The 27,639-nt window shown below is 35.9% G+C and overlaps 2 protein-coding genes and 1 long non-coding RNA gene across 7 annotated transcripts; 2 read left to right on the top strand and 1 right to left on the bottom strand.

Moving 5' to 3' along the window:
* On the bottom strand, window positions 1-27,639 carry LOC311067276. 2 transcript variants are annotated; one of them, XR_014603206.1, is made up of 6 exons: window positions 27,097-27,639; window positions 25,025-25,113; window positions 24,825-24,925; window positions 14,647-14,761; window positions 3,860-3,990; window positions 1-1,502 (listed from the first exon to the last, which is right to left on the bottom strand). It is a non-coding gene; the product is annotated as an uncharacterized lncRNA (long non-coding RNA). The 2 variants fall into 2 exon arrangements; XR_014603207.1 differs by lacking the exon at window positions 3,860-3,990.
* rpz (rapunzel) lies at window positions 3,176-13,370 on the top strand. Of its 3 annotated transcripts, none has more exons than XM_084089012.1 (3): window positions 3,176-3,597; window positions 7,179-7,242; window positions 11,622-13,370. In XM_084089012.1, exon 3 carries the CDS (start codon window positions 11,667-11,669, stop codon window positions 12,342-12,344), a length of 678 nt encoding a protein of 225 aa, XP_083945138.1. In that variant the 5' UTR covers window positions 3,176-3,597; window positions 7,179-7,242; window positions 11,622-11,666; the 3' UTR covers window positions 12,345-13,370. The 3 variants fall into 3 exon arrangements, with proteins under 3 accessions (XP_083945138.1, XP_083945137.1, XP_083945136.1); XM_084089011.1 differs by lacking the exon at window positions 11,622-13,370 and adding an exon at window positions 9,315-10,792 and having other exon boundaries at window positions 3,528-3,597; XM_084089010.1 differs by lacking the exon at window positions 11,622-13,370 and adding an exon at window positions 9,315-10,792 and having other exon boundaries at window positions 3,563-3,597; window positions 7,179-8,130.
* rpz6 (rapunzel 6) lies at window positions 15,603-20,064 on the top strand. Of its 2 annotated transcripts, none has more exons than XM_084089003.1 (2): window positions 15,603-16,013; window positions 16,884-20,062. In XM_084089003.1, exons 1-2 carry the CDS (start codon window positions 15,755-15,757, stop codon window positions 18,071-18,073), a joined length of 1,449 nt encoding a protein of 482 aa, XP_083945129.1. In that variant the 5' UTR covers window positions 15,603-15,754; the 3' UTR covers window positions 18,074-20,062. The 2 variants fall into 2 exon arrangements, with proteins under 2 accessions (XP_083945129.1, XP_083945130.1); XM_084089004.1 differs by lacking the exon at window positions 15,603-16,013 and adding an exon at window positions 16,035-16,112 and having other exon boundaries at window positions 16,884-20,064.

Genomic DNA, 27,639 nt, shown 5'->3' with positions numbered 1-27,639 from the left:
TACAGTGGACAAGACTTTATTAGGCATTTCACAGTACAGTACATCATGTCATTTCTATAATCTTTATTATTAAAAAAATACATTTTAACTCAGAATTATGTTGACAATACTAAACAAAAAATACATTTTACACATCTCTATGATTATTATAGTAATATGTTGTTGAATTTAAGTTCCATTTGACACATTTCCCCCCCACATCATCTTGTCAATCAAGAGAATGCAAAACTTTGAATTTAGAATGTTTTCAAAACCAAGATAAAGCCTTAAAATTGTTGGACTTAAACTTCACAGAAGAAACTTAAATCTCAGGCACTGGCAGAACAAAGGCGAGTCAAAGGCAAGTTTTGAAGTTGTTAAAAAAAGGGAAGCTGTGTTACGAAAAAAAATACCTTGAAGAAAACTTCATGAGTTCCATTAAATGAAAACACAAAACAAAAGACAGAAAAGAAAAACTCAAAAACAAATTTACTCCCAATTTAAAATGTAGACCTATAATAAAATAGTAAAATAATCTTTCATGGAAGACTCTTTTAAATCAACAGACTTGTCTGGACTTGGGGTCGGATGTTTTATTAAATTAAAGTCCCCCTGCTGTAGTCAATAATTTTATCCCTTAAAACTCATATTTGATCACCAAAATTACATTTGTAAGTGTTTTTTTCCTTGAAAAAAAATTCTTCAGGCTTTAAAATAGCTTGAATTTACTCTTTATTTGACTATTTACTCTCACATGTGTCAAACTCCAGTCCTGGAGGGCCACTGTCCTGCAGAATTTATCTCCAACCAGCTCCAAAAACACCTGCCTGGAAGTTTCTAGTAATCCTGAAGACCTTGATTAGCTGGATCAGGTGTGTTTAATTAGGGTTGAAGCTAAACTCTGCAGGGTTGTGGCCCTCCAGGAACTGAGTTTGAGTCTACACCCTTGCCTCATTTAGTATACTATTAGCCCCGCCTCCACTCACTCACTCACAGCAGCTCAGAGATCCACTCAGATGATCACACCTTATTGGTTACAAGGTAGATTCTGTTTTTCACTGCAGTTTTAAGGAGAAAATACTCAGCAATGGTGTTGACTTATGAATTTACACATGGTTTGTCTTAAAGCGTTTAAAAACACCACAGACATAAACAATATTAAAACCTTGATTTTCATCTCAGGGGGACTTTAATGTCTAATATTTATTAATTAATGTCTGACATTAGTACACAAATGTCTGTATTTAGTATACAAATACACCCAATTCATTATAGGCTATAAATATTATAGAATACGACTGCTGAGATCCATCAAAATGACTGACTTATGCGATGCATAGCCTAAACAAAATCTATGAAAGCAATCCATGAACATCAAGACTGTCTGTGAGCATACGTTTGATATATTTTTTAGTATCGTAGCCTACCTTATACGTTGTCTTAGTTCCTGGTGTCATTCAGAATCAATAATCGTTTGCCAGGCGATGTTTCACGTGCTGTTTCGTAGGCCGCGTAGCCTACACCTGTCAGTGATAAAAACACACAGCGTCGAGCAGTTAACGGATGCCTGTCTGAAAATAATCCTGCACTCGAATGTTAGATTGTGTTCGCCCTAAGATTCAGGTAGTTTAATGCATTGTAATTTTTTCCCCCACTTATTTCTGTTTCATCAAAACATCCCACCGCAGCGGTTTGGCGCACTCTCCCTTCAGATTTTGCACGATTTCGCCCGGTAAGCGTTTTTGTGATTTTATTTCAGTCAGTTTTTGTATCTAAGCATGCTTAAGTACATACTGCTACCGATGATGAGTGTTGTAACACCGTCAGTTTTAAAAAAACAGTAACAGGATGAAATCATTAGTCTGGACCACCAACGTTCTGAGGTGATAATGATGGCATATGAAAAGGCCTTTAACATCATTCACGACAGCCACACAATCTTTTCATTTACATGCTAAAACACTAGAAATATCATGGCTGAGCGGACTAGGAGGATTGCAAGGCTTAGGCTACCAATGTAGCTTGGATTCACACAAAATAATGAGACGATACAAAATGTGACTACAGAATAGCCACAGCCGTTTTATTTGCGCATTTGAACTGAAATGTTTTTACATTTTGAACTAAAATGTTTTAAAAGAAATGGTGATTAAGTAATAATGATTTTAAACCAGTACGAGTGAATAGCACAATAAATATAAACAAAATTCTTTAAAAAAAATCCTTTTGTTTTCAAATTTGTTACAAACCTAGGTATTGGGTTAGATTATAGCCCACCAATCTTTAGTTTGTACCTTACGTTAATTCAAATTGTAGATTTCTAAACTACATTAACTTGTAGCTGATACATATGCTAATGTTATAATAAATGTTTGAGACTGTGACACAGAACAAAACATGGTGTAGACAAAAATAAATAAATAAACAATCTTGTGTAGATCTGTACGCCTTTCAATACCCATATCTCTTTGATTCTAACAGCTGTGACCTTACATACTCACCCTGTGACTTCACACCTCTGTGCATGGGAGTTATTTTTAGTTTTAGCATACATTATGTTTCAAGACATCTAAATATGCTATTGATCACATTTTAAACATATATCCTGTGTTTGCACCATTTTGCAGACAAAATTATCAATTTGTTTGTATGTTCAGAACATGTGCAAAGTACTTACAGCATCACAGAATGATGCACTGATCCCCATTGAGTTGTTTATAATCATGTCTTGTTTTATTGGGTGAATATTGTTCTTGTAAGCTGATTCATGCATTATTAACGAGACAATTGAAGAGCACATTTTAGAGCATGATTGTTGTCTTTAAAGGGACAGCAGCTTGGAAATGTGTGTGCCCTCATAAAGCCTGTGTAATGATGATATTGAGGAATTTCATATAGATACAAAACAGTGATTCAACACTGGTTGGTCTCAAATCAGAACTTATACATGTTGCTTGGTATACCTTAAAAATATATTTTAAACTCCAAAGCTAAGGCTGCTAAGCTCTTTTATTAATGCTAGAACCAGGTGTCCTATTTGGAGACACACTGACACCACTGGAAGGGTGTGCCTTTTTAACTCTATGCCAGCGTATGCAATAGATGGCTCACATTTCAGTACCCTATTTAACTAAATTTGGTATATTCTAACTCTTAATTTATTACTTAAAGCTTAATTTTAATAAAAAGCCCCCCTATGAATAGCTTCCACCCAGTGTCACCAATGGCAGAGCTTGGCAGCTGGCCTGTTTGGAGACTCTGTGTGCCCTCAGCTGCCTCCAGAAGTGACAGTCGGTTCTCTGTATAGGCTATCTGACTGTTGGAAGGCTGGAATATTTGAATGTCACTGGGGGAGGTCATCTGTGGCTTGAGGAGGGGGCTGGTCAATTGGGGTTAATATATGCCTCTGCAATGGAGCAAGTGGAGACTTGCATTAATATTGGTGGCCAAAGGGCCCTTTTTGAGGCACCAGGGCCATCTGTACACCAGTTTAAATGGTATAGTCCAATTTGAACACCCCTCCATATTGAGCTAAAATGGAAGTTCCTCTTTTGCAGTGTTTGCTGGGAAGAAGAAGTACAGTCGGGATTGGGACTTTGAAGAAAGCAATCTGAAAAGGTAAGAGGAGCTGTGTTCTCCAATGGCCCAGGCCACTAATGGATGGATGGGCTCATTGGGATGTACATTGGCCCTAATGCATGCCTGTATATGGATTTTTACAAGTCTTGCATGGTGTCTGTATAGGGTGAGAATAGATATCATGGTTAGCATGAACAAGGAAATATGGAGGGAGCTGCTAGGGGGAGCTATAACAGGGCAGACAACAGCTGGCTGAAAGTGATCTACTCCAAATGGGCTGTAGACTTTTTCAAATACTCACAATGGTTGGGAAAACACAGGAAGGTGTTGATTTGTTGTGCTTTGGCTTGCTAAAAATGGTCTGCAATTGTTCTGTCTTGATCCCTTGGCTGCTTGTCCAAGGGAAGTGGCCAATTTGACATGCAGTCAATGCTGTACAAAAGCAAGAGAGGAAACATTTTAAGGATGGTCCCTGAAGACTAAAACATACTTAAATGTACAAAAAGGATGTAAATCATATATATTATTGTGTATTTATGTGATTTTACCAGGTAATTTTGACATATTAGCTTCTCTGAGTGAACTGATAGAGAGCTTTAAAGATGGCCGCTCCTTGGAGTAGTGAAAGCTGTTGGGACGGCTTACTTCCTGACTTGCTCGACACTCTGGAATTTTTATCTCTGTGCTCAAGCATATAAAACTGTTTTCAAGTTAAACTGCAAGAAAAATAATAATTTTTTACAATTAAGTAATAAGCAGAGTTATGGTTACTAGTATTGCTGACTTGAAGAAACCTTGAGGAGATCATGTTCCAGTCTTAACTAAGTGAGTGTGGAGTGTAAACACTCTAACATCAACTGCTTTTCTAGTTAAGCCTGGAGTATGGGAATAGTTAAGCACACAGTATGGACTAGTCTCAGATTAGTCTTGCCAGAGAGTCATCAGGGCCCTTGTCTAAGTTCTGTAATGGACTAATTAAGGCAGCCCAGCTTTTTATTATTATCTATCAATATAAAACTTACAACATTTTGCTATTGGGCTGGTGTTGGTGCAAATGACCTATTAACCCTTTCAGTGTTGATCATATTAATCAATAATAAGTGTCTTTCCTGTTGGAATAGAGGGAAGCTGTGTTAAATTAAAATAAGTGAATTATATATATTATAAAGCAAAATGTTGTACGTTTATATATGAACCGAATCATATTTGTTTACATAGAATAAGGCATAGAGGAACTGAAAAGGTTAAATATTCAAAAGTGATGGTCATATTAATCAATAATCATTCATCTTTTGATTTTATTTGTGTCTTTCCTGATGGAAATGGAGGGAAGTTGTTTTATATTTGAATAAGTGAGTTATTCAGTTAATATAAATAAACCTAGTCATATTTTTTTACACAAGATATGGCATAAAGATGAACTGAAAGGCTTAAATACGCACTGAAAGGGTTAAATACGCAAAAGGGATGATCATATTAATCAATGATTAATCAATAGAGGGAAGTTGTGTTATATTTAAATGAGTGAGTTATTTAGTTCATATAAATGGACCAAATCATATTTGTTTACACAAGATATGGCATAAAGATGCACTGAAAGGCTTAAATACGCACTGAAAGGGTTAAATACGCAAAAGGGATGATCATATTAATCAATGATTAATCAATAGAGGGAAGTTGTGTTCTATTTAAATGAGTGAGTTATTTAGTTCATATAAATGTACCAAATCATATTTGTTTACACAAGATAAGGCATAAAGATAAACTGAAAGGGTTAAATACTCAAAAGTGATGATCATATTAATCAATGATAATTCATCTTTTGATATAATTTGTGTCTTTCCTATTGGAAATGGAGGGAAGTTATATTTAAATAAGTGAGTTAGTTAATATAAATTAACCCAATTATATTTGTTTACACAAGATAAAGCATAAAGATGAACCGAAAGGGTTAAATACGGAAAAAATAGAAAGGATGGAGGATGTAGGTGCAACTTTATTCATTTATCCTAAAACCATCCAGCATTTAAAGGGTTAAAATTTAGTCCTCCTGGGGGCATCACAGTCAATTTCACTTTGTCATTGTCTGGTGTTTTTTTAAATCAGAAATCTCAAAATGTAAATTACTGCCCCCTCTGGATGGATCAGGAACAAGGGTCTGTGTCTCAAATGGGAGAATATGAACAGTAAATATGCCTTCATTTAGAGTTGCATGCATCCCCTTTTTTAATAGGTCCCCTAAGCTCTCAGTACAATACCATTACAGTCATCAGACACTAAATGAGTTTTAACCCCTAAAGGCAGCTGCACATCATCTACTATCACATAATTCTGCTGTGAAGTTTCATAAGCTCTCTTCTCTCATAGACTACTGAACTACTACTATTTTTTTGTCCCATACACTAAATCCAGCAAGTGTAAATGTTAAAGTTCCCTGTTTGAGGATAGTTGTTTAACTTGAATTTGACAGCAGCATGCAGTGTCCTTATTGTGATGGCCAGTTGCCCTCCTAAAAGTGCTTTTTAACAAAAAATAACTTTTATATTTTATAGCTCGCTATACTACAGCCATACTACTTTACAATTATGCCACAGTATTCTTTTGAAAAGCTATATTATTTACTTTGACATCAAAGAACATTAGTAAATTGTGGATATGTCACTGTAAAAATGCTTAAAGGGTTTAGTTCACCCAAATTTTCATTATAATACTCACCTCAAGTTGTTCCAAACCTGGAGTTTGTGAACACAAAAGATGATATTTTGGTATTACAGAGACAGAAATGGAGCTTCCATATTACTTTGTTAGCCTTTAAAAGTGATTTGAGTTTTAACAAAAATTAACTTTTATGTTTTTAGGGCCATATTGTTTAGCATTCATATAATTATGCCATATAATATTCATGTGAAGTTATTTTGTTCAATGAGTCATAATGTACTTTGACATCAAAAAAACACTGATAGCTTGTTGATGTGTCACTGTTTAATTGCATTAATAACAGGGCTCAGCAGTAGTGAACCTAACAAAAATGTGTTCTAAGAATATTTTACAAATGTTTTTCTTAGTTATAGGAACACTAAGGAAGCATTCCATTTTAACATTATGCAAACATGATTGGAATGTTACTTTTGAATGTTCTCAGAAGTAGTAACATTTAAAAAAGGATGAACATCCATCTAAAATGTTTCAGGAAAAAAGATCCATGAATGATGTATAAATAATGTTTTGTGCTAATTTTATTTATTAACATTATTAAAGACCAGATGAACGAACGCTCTATTAACGTTACTGGAAGAACGTTCATTCATAACTCTGAGTGAAACTTGCCAGAACGTTAGCTTAAGTTCTGAGAATGTTTCCTGTTAGCTGGAAAAGTGTCAAATGGATTATATATTTACAAAAAAAAGACCAGGTTTTTAGTTTGCAACAGTTGCTGTTAATTGCCACACACCTTTACTGGAAAACAATAGCATACTGTGTGAAATATCTGATAACATTCTAACGGATGCTATCAAGATTATCACTAGTCATTATTGCAATTTCAACAGATAACTGACCTGAAACTCTATGAATACTTTGCTAAAAGTTCTATGCTTTTTCCCCTCTCTGTTCTGTCACAGGTACTTGGAAGAAAGAAAAAAAACAAGATCTCCATTTGGGACATCCGGTCTTTCTCACTGCAACGTAAGAGTTAATTTTCCTGTCTTAACTGGTTAGAGGTGACACTCATTCACAAAGTTAAACAAAATGAAAATGTGACCTTTTCCTCCAAGCATACAGTGCATATTATTTTCTTAGCTATTCAATGTAATCTGCCGGCACTCTGTTTACAAAATGAACCCACACAAAGCCCAGTTCACATCTGTCATGAACTTGACTCTCTTACAGCTGTTCAAATGGCAGCTGACACGCACAGTTGCCCGACCGCCTCTCCTTTCAGCGTATATTCATCCTTTGTTTATGCTTTAGTGATTTCTTTCTCACTTAACCAGATAAGCCACAACAGGACATACCTGCTTCCTGAATTTTTACACACGGCCTCATTCATGAAACACGAGCAGAATGAAGAAAACATTCTTATGTAATTGTTGCATTTAAATAAATGTAAGAATTGTTTAATGATCTACTGCACGGCCCATAAACTGTTTTTCCACATACTTTTTGACTCATGCATTAGTATTAGACTAGTCAACGTCAGAATTTCCTCTTTTTCTTTTTTTTCTATATAGGCAATCTAAATGTTCTCTAATTTACTCATCTGCTCCAACTAGTTATTCATTCGTGTCTGTAAGTGACAAGATTCAATACTGAACTTGGCAGAGCGCATTGCAGCCATTTTCCATGCAGGGTGTGTGCGTGTTCTTCAGAAAGGGGATTGCGGAAAAGCTGCATGCTTTTTTTTCCCCCTTCTAAACCAATCAGCATTGCTGTGGTATGAGTCACTCCCACACCCTGCCCTTTTTTGACAAAGAGGGAGGTGCTGTTTCTCAGACCGGACAGTGAAATGGTGGCTGCTTGTACAAAAACAGCAGCAGCACCATTAGGAACTGACAGCTACAGACGCATTTAAAGGTAAGATTCATAGCTTAGAACATTCTCCTGCTTAAACGTGTATCCTGTGACATGAGTGTGGAATAATATTGCTGCTTCATCTAATCGAATATGTTTTGCTGTTCATCCAACCTCCCTCTTAAGCTAATTGCGTTAGCCTGTTTACAAGCCATACTGCCATTCATTCAGTCTAGAAACCTATTTTAGTGACTGACAAAGATAAACTGATTGTTATACAAAAAACTCCATTTATAAAATCTTTTTGTTTATAATAAGGAAAACATGAGTAAAGCCATAAGCATGACATCATTCATTATGCCATGTGATTTGATGGGAATGTCAAACCTAACGTGCTTATCAACTGTATTGTTTTAGTTTTGAATTACTAGTTTGTTTGTTTGTTTCTGTGCAAACCGGTTTTAGATTACTACTGTATATTGAATAATCCCTTACTTTGTGAATAAGAGTCAAGACTTAATGTGAACTTCCTTTCTGAAAGCACAAAAACCTGTAAATAAAATTTCATTTTATATAAAAAAAAAAAAAATTAAAAAAAATTAAGTTTAGATATTTTCTACAGATATGTCCCTGGCGTGAAAGTTAAATTTTAGTTACTTATTAGGAAACAGGTACTGATTATGACCATTCTGGACACGGCAGATTCAGAACTGGACAGCAACCTTTTACGGTCATAGAAAGAGAAAATTATTCCAAAACCTACGGCCTACATAAACAGCTGCCTTTTAAGGTAGAATCTAATGGTCATTGAACCTTAAAAGAGATCAATTTGGGACACTCTACATAGGCAGCAACTCAAATAAAACCACAAGAGACCACTCAAAGTTGATTCCAATAGAGATTAATGTTAGTATGTTGCTATTCTAACAGCTTGATACTCTAATATGCGTAAAAATACAAAACTCACACAAATTAGTAAAATTGTCCATTTTGAAATTTTGCATTGAACTATTTGATAGTTTTCAGTATTGAATGAAATGAAAGTTTTATGATGATATATTTATGATAGAAATGATAGATTTATGATAGAAATGATAGATTTATACTCAATTTAAAATGTAAATATTTAAAATTAAAAAATTTCCAAGGAAGCATGCCAGTTGTTGCATGTTCAGGATCAGGAAGTGATTAAATGGAATTATGGTCTGTTCTGTTTTTATTAAGAATATGTTTTCCTTTCATTTCAGAATCAGACAAGACTGAAATACTAGAAGAGCCAAAGTCCAAGAGTCAGACCCATCTATGGCAGAAAAACAGGAGATCAAAGCGACTGCGGTCAAAGTGCTGTGCTATGTGGAGAAAATCTCCTCCTTCGCCTCCTCCATAGATCCTCTCTTTGGGATTGTGACTTCAGTGGTCGGGGTCGTCAGGAAAGGCCTCACGGAAGAGGAAGACCATGAGATGGGCAAGGACTTCAGGGAGATCCACGAAAAGCTGGAAACCATCTCAGAGAAGAACAAGAAGGTGCTCCGACAGATCCGCATTGATGAGATCAACGAGAATTTCGGTAAACACGAGGAAGTCATCAAGCATCAGTACGGTGCTTTCAACACCATGTTGGAAAGAGTTAAACTGGACCCTGAGAACTCAGATCGTCACATGCAGGAGTTTGTGAAGATCTACGAGAAGGACGGGAGCGACATGAGCTTAGATGTGTTTTATCGTGGTGTGAAGGGATCTGCTCTGTTTGGGAGACCCATCCTACAAGTGTACCTGGAGAACTGTCAAAGGAACAAAAAGGTGATGGAGGCCCGCTGCTCTCACCTGGCCCACCTGTTTTACATCGGTCTTATGGGGCTGATGGCCTACTATGCCGTCAGTGAGGATGACGAGGATGAAGTGAGAGACAAATGGGGCCCGAGGGTCATTGAGATTCAAGCCAAGATGCAAGAAGTTCTGGACCAATGCACTGAGGAAAACTGAAGTCACACTGAACAACTGCTGAGACAAATCCGTTTCATAATATGCTTAAAGTTTTAATGTCACAAGCAATCTTGAATAAGGAAGTTTCAATAAATCATGTGGGGTGTAAAATAGGTCATTCTTTCTCTGCTTGCCAATGGACTTTATGATGCAATTTCTTCTTGAAGGGATAGTTCACCCAAAAATGAAAAATGATCACATAATCTACTCACCCTCAAGCCATCCTAAGTGTATATGACTTTCATCTTTCAGCCAATCACAATCAGAGTTGTATTACAAAATATCCTGGCTCTTCCAAGCTTTATAATGGGAGGAAATAGAGCCTGAGTTTTTGAAGCTTCAAAAAAAGTGCATCCACCCATCATAAAAGTAATCCATACCACTCCAGGGGGTTAATAAAGGCCTTCTGAAGCAAAGACAGGATATTTTTTAATATAACTCAGATTGTGTTTGGCTGAAAGAACAAAGTCATATACACCTACGGTAGGATGGCTTGAGGGTGAGTAAATTATGGGATCATTTTCAAAAACTATCCCTTTAATACTGTATATCCCAGCTACAAATGTTTTTAAAGAATATTAAGCATGTTTTGGTCATTATTGTGACTGAATATATTGTAAAAATATATATTTCTAATGATGTGAGTCTTTGATGTGAGTTACACATTACGAATTATTATATAATTATTTGCTTATGTTTGATTATTCTTTGCACAATAAAAGGATATATTTTTTTTCTCTCATATGGCAGTTAGTCTTTGTATTTGTCATGTTATATGACCAAATGTGATTTCTGCCATGTCAATTCATGATGTGATCACTAAGGACAATGACTGCAGAAAGCAGGTGAATATGGAAATTGTTTTGATTTGCATTAAATGCAAAGTTGTTAAAGTTTCAAAGACAGATTGCTGTGGTTGCAGAGTCTAATCTAAAAAAAAAAAATGTATGTACGCACTGTTGCAAATATACTCACAAGACTTAAAAGTATGCATGTTAACATGATTTAGTGTGAAAAATCTCTTATTCTGTGTAGTTTAGTGCTGTCAAATCGATAAATATTATCTAACATAAACATTTGTGTGTGTGTGTGTATATATATATATATAAAATAATACATGCATATATTATATAAAACTTTTATGTTAGAATCGATTAATTGCGATTAATCAATTTGACAGCACTAATATATATGTGTGTATATATATGTATTCACACACATGTATATTTACGAACTTGTTTGGTGCGATTAATCGCGATTAATTGATTTGACAGCACTTTGATTAATCAATTTGACAGTGTAACCCCTGAAAAAAACTGTACAAATTATGATTTCAACAGCTTTACAGCTCAAATAAAGTGCACACTGTAACAGAATTAATGTAAGAGCTTTTAAAATAAGCTTTACATTTCTGCTTTTTTGCTAACTTTTTAAAAGAAAATAAGGAACAAACTTATTCTTGCAGTAATCAACATTAAGCTACAAATGCTGATTGAGCCATTGATTCCTTGTAGATAAGTATTTTGAATAGAATTTCTGTTTAACTCTGAGATTGTGGTTTCCTTCTTCAGGTCAACTCTAAGATAAGAGCTTAATACAGTCTTCCTCCAGACACAATGGCTGAGATCTTCGATGACCCAGAGAAGCTGAAGAGGGGCCTTGTGAAGGTTCTAGAATGTGTGGCCACCATCTCGTCAGCAGCAGCGGTGGTCAATCCCATCTTCGGCGTGGCCGGCTCTCTCATCCGGGTGGTGCTGCACCATGTGGACGATGAAGACATTCAGAAACTCAGACGGGAATTCGGCAGCGTGAATCGAGCCCTGGATGAAATTTCGCAGCAGAACCGTCAAGCCCTGCTGCAAATCAAGAAGGAGACGTTGGACAAACAGTACCACGAGGTGGAGGAAAACATTCGCAATCAGTTCCGCAAATTCATGGAGATTGTGGAGGCCAAGCCGGAGAACATGCAACGCAAGAGGGAAGATTTCGTCGCTAGCTTCGTCAACGACAAAGATGACCAGAACATGTACACGCTTTATGAAGGCGTGATGGGGAAGCGCAAACTCTTCAGCCAGCCCATTCTGGAGGTGTACATGAAGCATTCGCAGGGTGACCAGCGCGTCATGGAAAACCTCTGCACGCGACTCGCATACCTGTTCTGCATCGGGTTCATCGCTCTGATGGGCTACTACGGCATCATTGGGGATGACTTGGAATCTCGGAACGAGGAGTGGGAAGAGAATATGAAGAACGTGCAGGTGAAAATGCAGGAGGTGCTGAGGAGATGCAAGTGATCGTGATGCCTTTCTGCACAACCAACGCTCTTTATTGCACTCGTGCTTTGCCTTTTCCTGTAATGGACTTCATCGACCTGCAGCATCTAATGCATCATTATCCTCCTGGTGAACAGGTTATGCTGACGGTCACACAGTGATGCCATCTCATTTCCTGTAATCTGCTTCTTGTTATCATTTTTTAATCACATGATCACATTTCTTCACGCCTTGCCTCAGTTTAACACTGCATGATGGACATAATTCACACTAATCTACAGAATGCTGACTGTGCTTATATAAATATGATTAAAGTTCAAAAGCAGTGTCACCTTGAAAATTGTTTTTAAAAAGCTTCAACACTACATAAATATAAATAAATATAAAGTATGTACACTGAAACTATCTCTCTGTCCGTCTGTCTATCGTCTATCTGTCTGTCTTTCTGTCTGAAACTATCTATATCTCAGTCTCTCTATCCATCTATACAAACGCTGCAAAATGAAGAGTATACAATTTTCTGTCTGCATACTCAGATCAAAATTTCTATCTGTGAAATTTTCATGTTTATGCATTTTTCGGCATACTTAAATCTGTTTAGTAGTAGATTCGAGTATGCATTTAATTGTATTGTGTGTAATTTTTAGTGCCATTAGAACAGATTATCAGAGCATATATTTTAATATAAGAAGTGACATCTAAACTGAAGATCTCTTTTTGCATTCCTTTGACCCTTTTATTGGGATAAATAAAGCACCTGATGTGCTTGCTATACTGCAACCCAATGTACAGTGCTGCACGTTTAGTCTGACACGACTGAAGTTCATCTATAATCACGTATCTTTTAAATGTATCCATAAAGCACTGGCATATAAATGCCACTATAATTCAGTTTCATGTTCTTTTTGAATGTCTCAAGGATTGGAACGTTACCTTCCCAATCATTATTAAAATACATTTTCTTGTAATTCAATCTTTGGAATGCTGTTGCACTTGTAACGCTGTACAATATTGTTAAATTTTTCAATAAAGATACAAGGAAATATCCCAAGTAGTTTTGACTCAAATTCATTACATACAGTGTATATATATATATATATATATATATATATATATGAACTTTTTTAAATAGGTATATTCCTGTGAATTAATTAGTTAATCTATATACATTTAATTTAAAGATATATCCATGAGAAATACACATAAAATGTTTATGTTATTGAACTAAAGGAAATTACAGTAGATGAGGGGACTTCTATAGTGGACTGTTTTTACATGTTACATCTACTAATTTAGATTTCCTGCATTTCATTATAAAGCAATGCTGAAATAGTTCAATTTATAAACAATTAAAATTCCCGGAAGTTGGGAACCCATGTTGAACACTAAGTGTATGCTATGATCTTCTGCCACAAGATGGCAGTAAAAGAGCACAATCTGAGCTTTAGGCCTCAAAATATGAATAGCCTACTAGCATACTGTGTTTAGAATCTACACATTTTTAATGTATATAAAAACAGCATGCTATATGCAATTATAAACATTTTAAATTGTAGCACGTTTGAACACTCACATGTTATCACTACGTTATTATAAATAAATCAGCTTGATTTGCATTTTTTTGCATTTTGCAAGTGTATTTCATTCATTTTGTGTATAAATGATAAATATATAAATAAATAAATGGTCTGTACGTTTTCTTATCCATAGGTCAAATGCAGCAGACATTAAATATTTTTCCATTTCAGACTTTTAAAAACCCTCCTAAACTTGGGCTCTGGTAAAACATCTACTATACTAAAATAAAAATGTTAGCTACATTGTAGGGATTTTTTATTTTATTTATTTTTTAATCAGAAGAAAATAAAAAAATGTAATGATCATAAAAAAATGCTTTTTGACCACAATGTTGTAGTTAATAATAACATGTACCAGCAGCAGCTGGACTTCGCCAACTAAAATTGTCAAATCTTGGAGGTAGCCTATCATGTTAGACTAAACTAATCTAATCTAGTAGCTACAGGCAATAATGGTTATGAAACAAAGTAAGGCTGTGAAACGATTAATCGCAATTAATCATAAATAGCGATTAAAACAAATACAAGTGTGTGTTTACATGATATATGTGTGTACTGTGTATAATTACTTTGTATATCTAAATACACACACGCGCGCGCATATATATATTTAAGAAAAATGTGTTATTTATATAAAAAAGGATGCGATTAATTGCGATTAATTGTTTCACAGCCCTATAAAGGAAATAAATGCGTTCTCCTTATTTTCATTTAATAGTCCTAAACGTTAATAAGATTAACTTTACCCCATGTTACGTCACAGAAGACAGATCTCTTGGTCCGCCTCATTCATCATCAGCCAGAACCGTTTGCAAAGACTCTTGTATCAAGTCGGACAGGCAGTCATATGGACACTTGATTCTAAAGGGAAAGAAAGAAAGAAAGAAAGAAAGAAAGAAAGAAAGAAAGAAAGAAAGAAAGAAAGAAAGAAAGAAAGAAAAGTCATGATACACAAAACAATTAAAAAACGGTCAAAAATGTAAAAGGAAGCAGCAATGATTTGGCATTTTACTTGGGAAAAAGGAAACTGCAATGAATGAATGAATCGTGCAACTATGTCAGTCTTACATTACGCTTTCAGAGCAAATAAACGTGTCAGATTTGTTTTATTGTGTTGTCACAAATCACAAAAATGTCGTAATAAATGTGAATGGTGCCGTTGAAAGCTTTGAAAAAAAGAGAGAAAAGGGGGGAAAAAGCTTAGACTTTAGATGTAAAACCTTATAGTAACTTCCCCATGTCACACACTCTATAATCAGAATCACCATATTCATAACACCTTCATAACACAACACCTTCTCTGTTGGGTCTCATGGGAATATGTCATCATGTTCAGCATGCATCCATGTATGACGCATTCAGACACAAGGTCACACGTATCTGACTTATTTCCAAACGTTTATTAGTGGATTGTTTGAAAATAAATGTACATCCAGCACTTGATTTACCTAAATATATAGACTATACAGATGCATGTGATTTCCGTCTTTTCGTTCCTTTTATCCACGTTTGATTCATAATATATGCATATGGACCCTCCTTCATCAGCACACGCTCAGAGAAGAGAACACAGGATTTTATTATCAAGATTTTCCCCTGGAGTTTCCCGTATAATATAATTTTATATTATAGCCTATAACATCATACAATATAAAGCTAGTTAAGCTCAAATATATCATTAGTATGTGTGAAATACCTGCCATCCTTGTGTGGAAAATATCTGCGCATGTTTCTTGTTGTCCACAGTAGCTGCTCCATGTTGCGCATTGCGCGCAATATTCCTCTTGATGAACAACCATTACGCACTAGTTCTCTCTAGAAACAACACACAACTCTTCTATCTTTTGTCAAACTATGAATAAAACGCAAAGTACAGCCAAACACGTCAAAAAAGAGACATTTACCCGACTGTTGCCAAGGGCTTTCCAAACCAAAATCATCCTAACGCATCCTCAGCGCGCGCAACTCTCTCTCGCGCGCGCGCCCTCGCGCTGTCTCTCTGTTCATTTCACAGTCACTCAGATCATCACAAATATCCTCCTCAAGCCAATACCTGAGGGAAACCTGAATTTCGGACACGTAATTCGGACAGAAGCTCTTCAACCTGCCAGACGTGAGAAACCTGTTTGAAATCTTTTCTGCGCGTGTTAATGCTGCGATGCGCGTATAGGACACTTATGAGGCAGACTGCGCTTTAAAACGCTTTTTCGAGGTGTGTCCTTTACGGAACAGAAGATGGCACATTCAGTGGTGCCATATCTGCTACATGATTCTAAGTCGTATTATTTTGCTCTGAATATGATCATTTTGAGGTTTTAAAATGTGCCTGGACTTGATTTAACACGATTTGCTTATTAACATGCATGCAGATTTAAAATAGAAAAAAAAAAATGCTGATGGCACAATTGGCTATCCTTGTAAAATTAGTAACGTGATGAGGGTTACATGCCTATACTTAATGCTTTTTGCAGTGATGGAAAACACTTGTAATCATTTCGATTTTAAAATGATGATTTATGAGAACAAAAGCAGGTTACACTTTATTTTGACGTGTCCTTGCAGTGTGATTATACATGTAAGTAATATTAATTACATGTACTTACAATAGGGTTAAGGTTTGGTTTAGGGTTAGTTGCATGTAATTGCATAATTTACTGTTATTTCTGTAGTAAGTTCATGTATGTGTAACAAGGACACTATGATTATATAAAACATAATTATGACATAGCTGAACCAATGCACTTGGTTTTCACTTTCACTGGTTTCATGCACTTTTCTCTCTCTCATATTTGGCTGTACTGGCTGAGAAAAGTAGGACAGCTTTTCTAATATTCATTTACAATGTCTTCTCCCAGACAAGAATGAGAGAGACTTTGTTTAAGTCTATTTTTTATTTTTCTTAAACAATAAGAATTAAAAAGTGTTCTGAGCTATGAAAGAAATGAGATTTGAATAGTAAAAGAAAGCTTTTGTTTGTTTTTAGAAATGTCCAGTTCACTGGAGAGGGTTGTAGCCCAGAAGAAGGAGGCCATTGAAGCAGTGATGGAGATGTTTGAGAGAGGAGCCGAGGTGCTGGCCAGCGCTGTTGGAGAGATGTGTCCTCTGTTTGAAGCTTCTGCACCAGTTTTGAGGCTGGTCTTGGACAATGTGGAAAGCAAGGAGATCACATATGTCAAAGATCAGTTTCTAGTTGTGAGAAGCAAATTGGATGTCCTCTCATCTCAAATAGAAGACATCAACTGCGAGATTAAAAAGGGACGCTTGGATTCTGAGTTCTTCGCTGTGGAGGAAAATCTATGCAACCAGTTCAGAAAATACATTGACATTCTGGAGGCCAAACCTGAGTATAAGGAGGTCAGAAAACGCTTGTTCTTGCAGCATTTTCCCAAAACAGGAGGAGAGAAGAACCTCTACATGCTTTATGATGCTGTGATGGGGAACAGCATTTTTGGGGAGCCAATCCTGGATGTTGTGGAACAATACGAGGCCAGAAACAGAAGGGTCCTGGAAGATTTCTGCGTCAGGCTGAAGGAGCTGCTCTGCCTGGGAATAATCGCTCTGCTGGGATATTGTTTCCTTACTCAGGGAGAAGAAGCAGAGCAGGAGAAGATTCAAGAGTGGAGCGCAAAGATCCAAGAAATTGAGATGAAAATGAAGGAAGCGATAGAGAAATGTGTGCAATCGTTTCCAGAGCAAGCTGAACTGGACATCAAGAGGCTTGTGAAGGAAAGAGAGGATGGGAACCTCCAGGAAACGGCCAAGGAACTGCTGGACTTCCTGGTGAAGAAGTACGACTGGGTGAGCTGGTCCATCAGAGGCGTTAGTGACTTGGGCAAAATTAGGAACTTTCGAGCTGGACAGAACTTTCAGAGTGTGGCCGGACAGAGTTATTTTGAAGTGTCTGAAGGAAATGACATAAACCTGGTGGTCTCGTTCTGCAGCGCCCCTCAGCCTGTGCCCAGTGAGAGCATCAAACAGATGATGGAAGGTCCTGCGAGGAAGGGAGATGCTAAAGCTGTCGTGGAGCTTCTGGAGAAGCAGTTAGCTGGCTTTCTGGTTCATGCCGTCAGTCGTCACAAGGAGAGCTTCGCTGTGTCGAGTTTTCCTGAAGAATGTCACTACTGGGACAAACACAAAAACGTGAATGTCTGTGTGCATGCAGAGGAAGTTTAGAAAGGTTAGACAGGATCATTAGTCATTTACCCAGCTAACAGGGAACGTTCTCGGAACTTAAGCTAACGTTCTGGCAATGTTCTCTCAAAGTTATGACCAAATGTTCTTCCAGTAATGCTAATAGAACATTTGTTTAAAGTTAACTGGTCTTTCTCAAAACGGTAGTTCAAAAATTCATCATTCATGAAATGTTTATTTTATACTAAAACGTTTTAGTTGGATGTTCATCTAATATTGCTTGTTTCAGTAACATTTCCATAAAGTTTGCAGAATAAAATGGAATGTTTCCTTAATGTTCGCATAACCAAGAAAAGAAAAAAACGTTTTTAAAACCATTCAGAATGGGAATGTTAGCAAAATGTTCTCAGAACACATTTTTGTTAGCTGGGTATACAGTATTTCACATCACACTAAATATAAAAATCTACTATAACTGCACTTTATACATCTATGATATATCTATAAAAATATTTATTTGGCATTGTTCATTGTCAGCTCACTGTGTCTAACAAATATTGCATTTATTGTAATTCTTCACTCCATTTTCATGGTTCTAAAATGAAACCAAAGTGATTTTTCAGACTAACTAGTTCAACTAACCAGCCCATCTGTGTATGTACTTTTAAAAGCAATTACATCAAGTTTGTATTATTTGATGCTTTAAATATGTATGTATCTATAAATCATGCATTTAAACAATATCATGATAAAAACAATGTTGTGCAGTTGTGTGAAAAGGTTGGGGAAATGGCTTTTGGGCCAAGTATTTAAATGGTGCCAGGACTGGCGGTTTGGTCTTTGTGAGAATGACCTACTTAGAGCCAGCAGAATAAAAATGCCCCATCAACCATGAAAACAAGCAGTAAAGACAAACAAGTCCTGAAACAAGTCCAGTTGTCTTGTCTCAGCAAACTGAGCCAGCACTGCGCAAAAGTAAAATGAGAACCTTTGCAAAATGAATACGTTTCCAAAAAATATTTTGGAATTAATCTCTAAAATCCATTGCTATGATATACCACCCGCCACATTTAATTAAATGCCTGTTTTTGTACCCAAGTCAGCATTTTCTGGCCAGCGTCTGCAGAAACATGGCAAGTGACGTTTCACTTTGTTAATATAGAGCCGACGAGCTCAAAGTGCTGCGATCAGCTCTCCGGATGCAGTCATTAAAATCACTGAGGTGCTGAGTGAAGGATCAATCCATCATTTAACACTCGGAGGGACAATCTATTTCCATTGTTCTTCTATTCTGTGTTTCTATTGCAAGTTAATGCTAAGAAATATGATTGTAAATGCATTCTGTACTCAAAATCACAAGGAATCAAAATGATACAGAACATAAACAATGTTATTTGACCCTCTTGAACCAGATCTTTAAAAAACATTTATAACCATACAAGTTGTGACCTTACACCCTAACCACCATGGGTGATGACCTTTGACCCCTACATACATAATCCAATATGACTGTCCTCTTTATATGCCAATACGTTTTTTATTTATGACAACTTAAACCTCCTTTTATTGTAACCTTATTTTAAACTTTAAAGGATATATTATATATATATATTATACATTCATTTACAGTAATAACTCATGAATGACATTTTTCCTTTTACCCAAGATTTTACCCACATTTACATTAATGCATTTGTTGTTAACTTAACTGAAACTCCATAAGTGAAAATACACCATAATTCATTATATGGTATGTTCTTTCATAAGTTCATAAAAATTCCATTTGTTTAAAGTTAATGGTTTAAAAAAGGGCATTTTCTTGCTTACAAATTGTGATTGACATTACAACCCTAAATGCAATCCTCTCTCAAAATACACCATTTTGATATATGAATAAAGAAAGACTAATTCTTTTCTTGTTTTGAAGTAAAAAAGAAACATACTTTCTGTCATATTTGTGAATACTGATTCATTCATTGTTTTCCATTAAATTTTTTCGCTTTCTTATTGAAAACATACGAATAAGGCAAATATCAATGGAATATATATTTATACAATGGAATAATACAAATATCCTGGAACATACAGATAAAGCAGTTGTTTTTTCTCCTGCTTCCGAGTCTGAATGCAAACGCGTGGCTCAGCCTGTATTCATTAGCGGTTGAGGCTCCTGTCCTGGTTGGAGTAATTGATCCATGTGGCGTCCATCTCTGAAACCTTAAACCTTAAGACCTTAAACCTGTCTGTTACTAGACCAAAACAAACATGACAGATTCCAGCATGACACAGCCAGATGTTGAGCTGGAACACTTACTAAAACTTTTTAAATAAAGGCATATGAAACCACAATCATCTCCAGGAAAGGGCATCAGTCAATATCAATATTTAATAAATAAATGAGTGATCTTATGAATCTCAACCTAGTAGTAGTGCGGAGGCGGTCAATCAATCCCATGATCCCTCATTCCAGGAGCATCTGCCAATCACAGCCAGAGCTAATAGTATTACCTTTCTGTCAGAGTGGACCATCGACCCGCTTCCTGCCTTTAAGTGGCCAGATCTGATAAAAAGCATTAAAACATTTGTACTGTGACACACACCAGCTCACACTCAGCCTCCGCACTGGATTTATCCTTCCGATGCGTCTGGTGGTGGTTTGCAAAAAGATCTTTTATCTTATTGTTTTTCTTCACAAAATGAGTATATGATGCTCTAAATAAACTTTTCGAGTAAACTACGTGAAAAAAAAATAAATAAATAAATCCTCTCAATCATGGTGCCTTAAAGGGATAGTTCGCCCAAAAATGAAAATGTTGTCATTATTTACTCACACTCAAAGTGTTCCAAATCTGCATGAATTTCTTTCTTCTGCTGAACACAAAAGAAGATATTTTGAAGAAAGTTGGAAGATGGAAGTCAGTGGGGTCCATCAACTGTTTGGTTATCCACATTCTTCAAAATATCTTTTTTTGTGTATAGCAGTTCTTGTGTATGGAAATTTAAATTTTTGTGTGAACTATTCCTTTAAAATAAAATAGCATAACACAACTGTATTAAAGAGAGCATCAAACAGATCTGTAAACTAAGCATTATTAATGATCAGCAACAACAATTAAGGGTTCTTACTAGTCAACATCTTGCCCAGGACACCATAATTAAATATTCATGAGCTTATGGCCACGCCCCTCAAACACAATGTACAGGCAGGACCTCCTTTTTTCACATTGCCTTTAATTAATTGAAAGGTTTGTTCAAATCACAGTGTGCATACATTAAAGCTGTTTATTTATTTATTTTTGTAAATTAGAACCTATAATTAAAATTCGTTAAAATTTATACAGAATTTATTTTATTAAGGCCCTTTTTTCTTTTCAAAAACAACAACATTTGAGTTCACAAAGCAATTATTATAATTATTAATAGTTAAAGTTCAATTTTAAATTATTATACTTTATATTTGTTGGGGATTCATGGAAACCTCATTTCAATAAAGAGAAGATGAAAAGAAAATAAAGTGTCAGTTGGAGTCTTTGGGAGCAGGAGGTAAATGACACTGATTATACTCATGGGTTTATTTCTGTCCGCTCGTTCACCAAACCATTAGCGTATTACAGTTCTAATCGGTATATTGATCTCATTTTGGCTCCATCTGCACTCGCTCTCATTTCACACAATGTGTTCGAGCCTCAGAGTGTAATGCGGTTCTCTCTCTTCTGACCTTTCTGAAGGTCAACAGCATTTGTTTGTGCACATATGCAAATATCACCAATACAGAATAACATGTTTCATGTTTCATTCAATAAGCATGTTTCAGCAATAATTTTGGGATGATATAATTTATCAATTTCTCCTGCAGAGTTTGGAAACTTGAGTGGACTGTAGAACATATACTAACAATACATATCCCTACAAAAACATAAAGCTTGGCTGTAATTCTCACATGACCTTCGTTTCCATACTGGAACATGTCTTTTTAAAAGCAGAGTTCATGCCCAACAAAAGGACACAGTATAAACTTTATTATTTTTAAAAATATAAAATTATTTTTATTTATTTTTTATTAACTTTTTTACTTTGCAATGAACAGTTTTCAATGAATAGTTCTCTTATTAGTGCAATATTTATAATATTTGACTACATAATTGTTCAGTTTGTATTATATGTTTTTTTTTTGTGTGTGTGTGTCGTATGTTATATTGTTTGTGTTTGTTGTATAATTTCTTCGGCACCAAGGGAAGCATTTCCTAATTTCAATGTATGCGAGTATAATGACAATAAAGGCTTACTATTCTATCTCTATTCTGACATGTTCAGCATGGACAAATGTCTGGAATGTTTTTTTATTTTTTTACATGTCATGTCAGATCTTATATGCAGAATAAGAAATGTCTTTATATATGCAGACTTACTATTTTAAAATATATTTTTACATAGAATATAAAATTCTATTTTTATATTTTCAAAATTTCTAATTAATATCAATAGTCCAGAACAGTGTAGTATTACTTCAACTTCAACTTCTATCTATTTATATAGCACATTTAATAGCAACGTTGTTGCCCAAAGTGCTTCACAGTTAACTAAAAACAATAAAACATACATGTATAAAAACATTTATCAAGCCTAGCAGATGAAGGCATGACTACACACTCTTAAACATACCCCTCACACAACTGTATAATGAATTTTATTTATCAAACTAAATAAAAATAAGTTATAACAATGTACAATACCCCTTAACTAAAAGCTAAGTTAAAAAGATAAGTTTTTAACTGAGACTTAAACATTTCTATTGTTTGAGCTAGCCGGATATGAAGGGGAAGACTGTTCCACAACTTGGGAGCCACAACTGAAAAAGCTCGGTCACCCTTTGACTTCTTTTTAGAATAAGGGACAGCCAGCAAAAATTGGTCCGTTGATCTTAATGCCCTACCTGATATGTAAGATCCTAAAAGGTCAGCAATGTAGTTTGGGGACATGTTATGCAATGCTTTAAAAAACATTGATAAAATCTTATAATCTATCCTGTACTGAACCGGCAGCCAATGAAGAGAGGATAATACTGGAGTAATGTGGTCCCTTTTTTAGTGCCAGTCAGAAGCCATTCTGCACCAGCTGCAGACGGCATGGTCGACGTTGACAGATCCCTGCATAGAAAGAGTTGCCGTAGTCCAGTCTTGACGTAATAAAAGCATGGACGACGACCTCCAAATCTTTAAAACTAAGAAAGGGTTTTATCTTAGAAATCAATCTAAGATGATAAAAACTATTCTTTACAACATAATTTATCTGTTTATCAAAGCTTAGGGATGAGTCGATTATTACAGCAAGATTTCTCACACTATCTTTCACCGTCATTTCTAATGGAGCAAGAGTACTGGCTGTTTTCTCTTTGAATTTTGGTGGACCAAATATTATAATTTCAGACTTTTTTGCATTAAGTTGAAGAAAGTGGGACTGTTCATTCCCGACTTTGAGAGGTAGATAAATCTGTGTGTCGTCTGCACACATATGATAAGAAATGTCAGGGCACCGACAAATAGAACCCAAAGGACACATGTACAAAGAAAACAATGTAGGACTTAAAATAGAGCCTTGAGGGAGACCATATTTTAAGGTGGCCGCAGAGGATGAAGCATTTGCAAAATTAACAGAGAATATTCTGTCCTGTAGATATGAGTGAAACCATTTTAACGCTCTTCCACGAATGCCAACCTCACACTCCAACCAGTCTAAAAGAATCAAATGATCAAGAGATCCAATGTAATTAAAACAACTGCCAGCCCAGAATCAGTTGCTATTAACAGGTCATTCAGCACTTTTACCAGAGCTGTCTCTGTACTGTGCCCAGCTCTGAATCCTGACGGGAAATTATCCAGGATATCATTCTCATATAAAACTGAAGTAATTTGAAGTAAAACAACCTTCTCTAATATTTTAGATATAAATGGTAATTTCGAAATTGGGCGAAAATTATTCAGATCAGTATAATAAAGGCCTTTATTATTAAAAGTATTATTTGGATACTATTATTTATATATATATATATATATATATATATATATATATATATATATATATATATATATATATATATATATATATATATAGTTAATATCCCTGGTCTAGATTCTCTACTCACTGTAGTGCTGAATGTTCATAGTTCTGAGGGCGAGAAGAACTGAGCTGACATGACAAAATCCACAAAACATGATTAATCATACATAAACTCCAAGCACCCTCACAGCACATAAAGCAGATTTTTATTAAGAACTGGAAAGCACTGGTGTTCTCTGTTAATCAGAGTCTTGTGGTGTAGGGTTTGGGGATTGAGGTTTCATGTCGTTTTTAAGAGCATCAAAAGACACGCTTAGGTGAAATGGACTGCAATCCATATACAGCCTCCAACAAGCCACTGAACATTTTCCAGCTTCCTGTGATCTAGACGTCTATCGATCTCTTGAGTCTGAATGATGGACTTAATGTGCAGAGGGGCAGGTTGCCTGTAAACTGGTTTTAGTACTCAGATTAGACTGATCAGGACTGGAAACAACTGCATCACGGCACAAAAAACCCCAGCTAGTGAATGTGTAAGTGTGGACTCTTTAAATGTACTTGTTTATGCTTTGTAAAATGCACTGAGCACTAAATGTGCTATGTACTCCATTGCAGTACATTTTATTTGACATGTTCAGTTTAGAAAAGCCAGAACCAACAAGGAATTTGTTTCAAGTAATTGAAATGAAAGCTCTCTCTTCAGCTGGGGGTATTCCAGAAAGCAAGTTTAACTTACCATCACATATACCGTGAACTCTTGGTTGTTTAACCCAGACCTTTGCTAACTCAAACCTTTGCAGGTTCCAAAACCGCAATCTGGAGTAAGTTCAGTCATCCCTGAGAATGAAACTCAGAGTAAGTTGCACATACCCTGAAAGTTACCTCAGGTTTTGGAACTGAAAGTGGAGGTTATCCGCTTACTCTGAGTAAACTTACCCGGGTATGTCACATAACCTGTTTCTGGAATATACCCTCCTGATGAGCCTCCTTTCTCCAGAAATCTACCAGATGCTACTACAACCGATCTGCCATGGACACAAAACAAACTCATCTGTGTTTTTGTTTCAGTTAACAGGACAAACCAGTCCGCTTTTTACTGACACCATCCTTAACATGTAGCTTAATCACACATATTCCCAAAACATGCTGATCATTGCAAGTATATTTATTTATTAACACCACAGCATTAATTATGCACTAAAGTGACATCTTGTGGCTACAAGCATACATAAGTCATAGGGATACACCAGATCATACTAAAATGCTCTAACACAAGTTTCTTATTATAAGAATGACTTTGTCATAGATAGATAGATAGATAGATAGATAGATAGATAGATAGATAGATAGATAGATAGATAGTAGGGGTGTGCAAAGCAGCCGGTATTTGTATCTGTATTTGTATTTGTTGAGGGGGGAAAAGTATTTGTATTTGTATTTGTATTCGAGTAAAATTCAAAATAGCCGTAAAAATCTTTTTTTTTTTTGCGTTACACTTCTAATTTACGTTATAGTGTAAGTATTCTTTAATTATATCCATTATAATAATTATGGATATGCAATATTGGTTGATGTTTTTCCATAAATCCAGCAATGAACGTGTAACAAGGAACGTCATTGAAAAGAAAATAACATAACAGCCATTACCTACGTTAATGTTACTCTGTAAACAGCCTATTGTCTAAATTACCGAGCTAACAGAGCTACTAGTGTTGTCACGGTACCAAAATTTCAGTGTTCGGTACCAAAACCACTGAAAATCCACGGTTCTCTGTACCAATTTCGGTACCAAAGCTTAATTTAGATTACAAAAGATGGAAACTGTAGTATTAAAAACACTTTACAATAAGATTCAATTTATTAGATAACATTAGATAAAATGACCTAACAATAAACAATAGTTATATAGGCCTACTGTCGCAATTATTCTCCTTGGGGTTAATTTAAAAATACATTTTTAAAATCAAAAGTTAACATTATTTCTGTTAACATTATTTAATGCACAATGAATGAAGTGAACAAACATGACCAATCAAGTGTTTGTATTAAATAACATTCACAAACATTAATTAATGTTGTAAAAATATATTGTTCACTCAATGTGTTGATGTTAGATAACGCATTAAGTAATGTTAACGAATGGTATCTTACTGTAGTGTTACCAAACTATACAGGAGATAAAACGTGTTTTATTTGAATTGACTGTACTTTTATTTATTCCAAAACTGCGTTCATATTTAATTTTAAAAGGGCTTTTTAAACCTGCTAAGAGTTATCCAGCCAAGAATAAGCCTAGAACTGCTTTTCTGACGGACTGATAATGACGGCTTTTTATTTCATTTCTCATCTCCATAAATATATCTAAAGCTAATGCGGAGCTAGAAATCAATTCATTCTTTGCTGATACTTCCTCGTCATCATGGAGAGCGCAGTTCGCACCGCTTTCTCCTTTCCACAAACGCTCTCGCTCTCTCGTGGCGTCTGTCGTTGCTATGCAACCATAGGCGCGCCTGGAAAAACGAGCGCGCCTACATTTGAAATCTGCACGCGCAAAAACCGCGCTATGTGAACGGCCCCTTATGCCAACGTGATAATAGCCTAATCCAAAATATTTCCATATGTGGCTCTTTCCTCCTTTCTTATCAACAAGTGGATTTACAGCCACCACATCAGCAGCACCGCCGGTCGCCATGTCTCAGCGCTTATGAAGAGGACGCAACTGCACGCGCTTCGTGGCTCGGGCATGCACGCGCATCAACTACCGGGTTTGAGAGGTGTCAGTCACCTCTTTTACTCACTCACTCACTCTGCACTGCGGTCTCATGAGGAAACGCAGCTTTTTGATATAAAGTTTTTCTTGTTCCCGAATACAAATATTTTTTAAAGTATTTGTTCGAAATAAGTATTCGTAAAAAACACGTTATTTGTGCCTTCCGAATACCGTATTCGGGTTCGGCTCCACCCCTAATAGATAGATAGATAGATAGATAGATAGATAGATCTCTTACTTCTTTATCCTTGTCTGTGTCTTCGCTCTGATAGTCGGGCCTACATCTACTTCCCAATGTCCATTTACATTTGTCCTCAGTTTTAGGAGTAATCTCACTCAATGGGAAAATAATCACTCTAGCAATGAGAGCAGAGAATCAAGTCATCTTATACACGGTTTTTCCCCTCGAAATAAAAGGAAGAAGAATATGTCTGTCAGTGTGACTAAACAGTGTGTGTAGTCAACCACTTCCTCATGTGTGAATTTTAGTGCACAAGATGGAAAACAGGAACTATGAGTGGTAGGAACTACCTACATGAAGTTACATACAATTTGCATCACTCCATTTTAGAGATTTACCAGATTTATGTACATACAATACCACCCATGTCACTGCATGAAGACTAAAGCGGGTCTACGTCCTTTCACAGTGTGAATGATTTTAAGGAAGCATGACAGGTCACATGACACATCTGGAGTCATACAGTACCACGGCCAGCACCAACACTTGCAGAACGGACAGACAGACAGACAGACAGACAAGTAGATAGATAGATAGATA

Source organism: Abramis brama (assembly GCF_963993115.1).
Source record: "Abramis brama genome assembly, chromosome: 17".
Taxonomy (NCBI): Eukaryota; Metazoa; Chordata; class Actinopteri; order Cypriniformes; family Leuciscidae; genus Abramis; species Abramis brama.
Note: the sequence above shows the minus strand (reverse complement) of the source record. Positions and strands in the feature narration are given on the sequence as shown.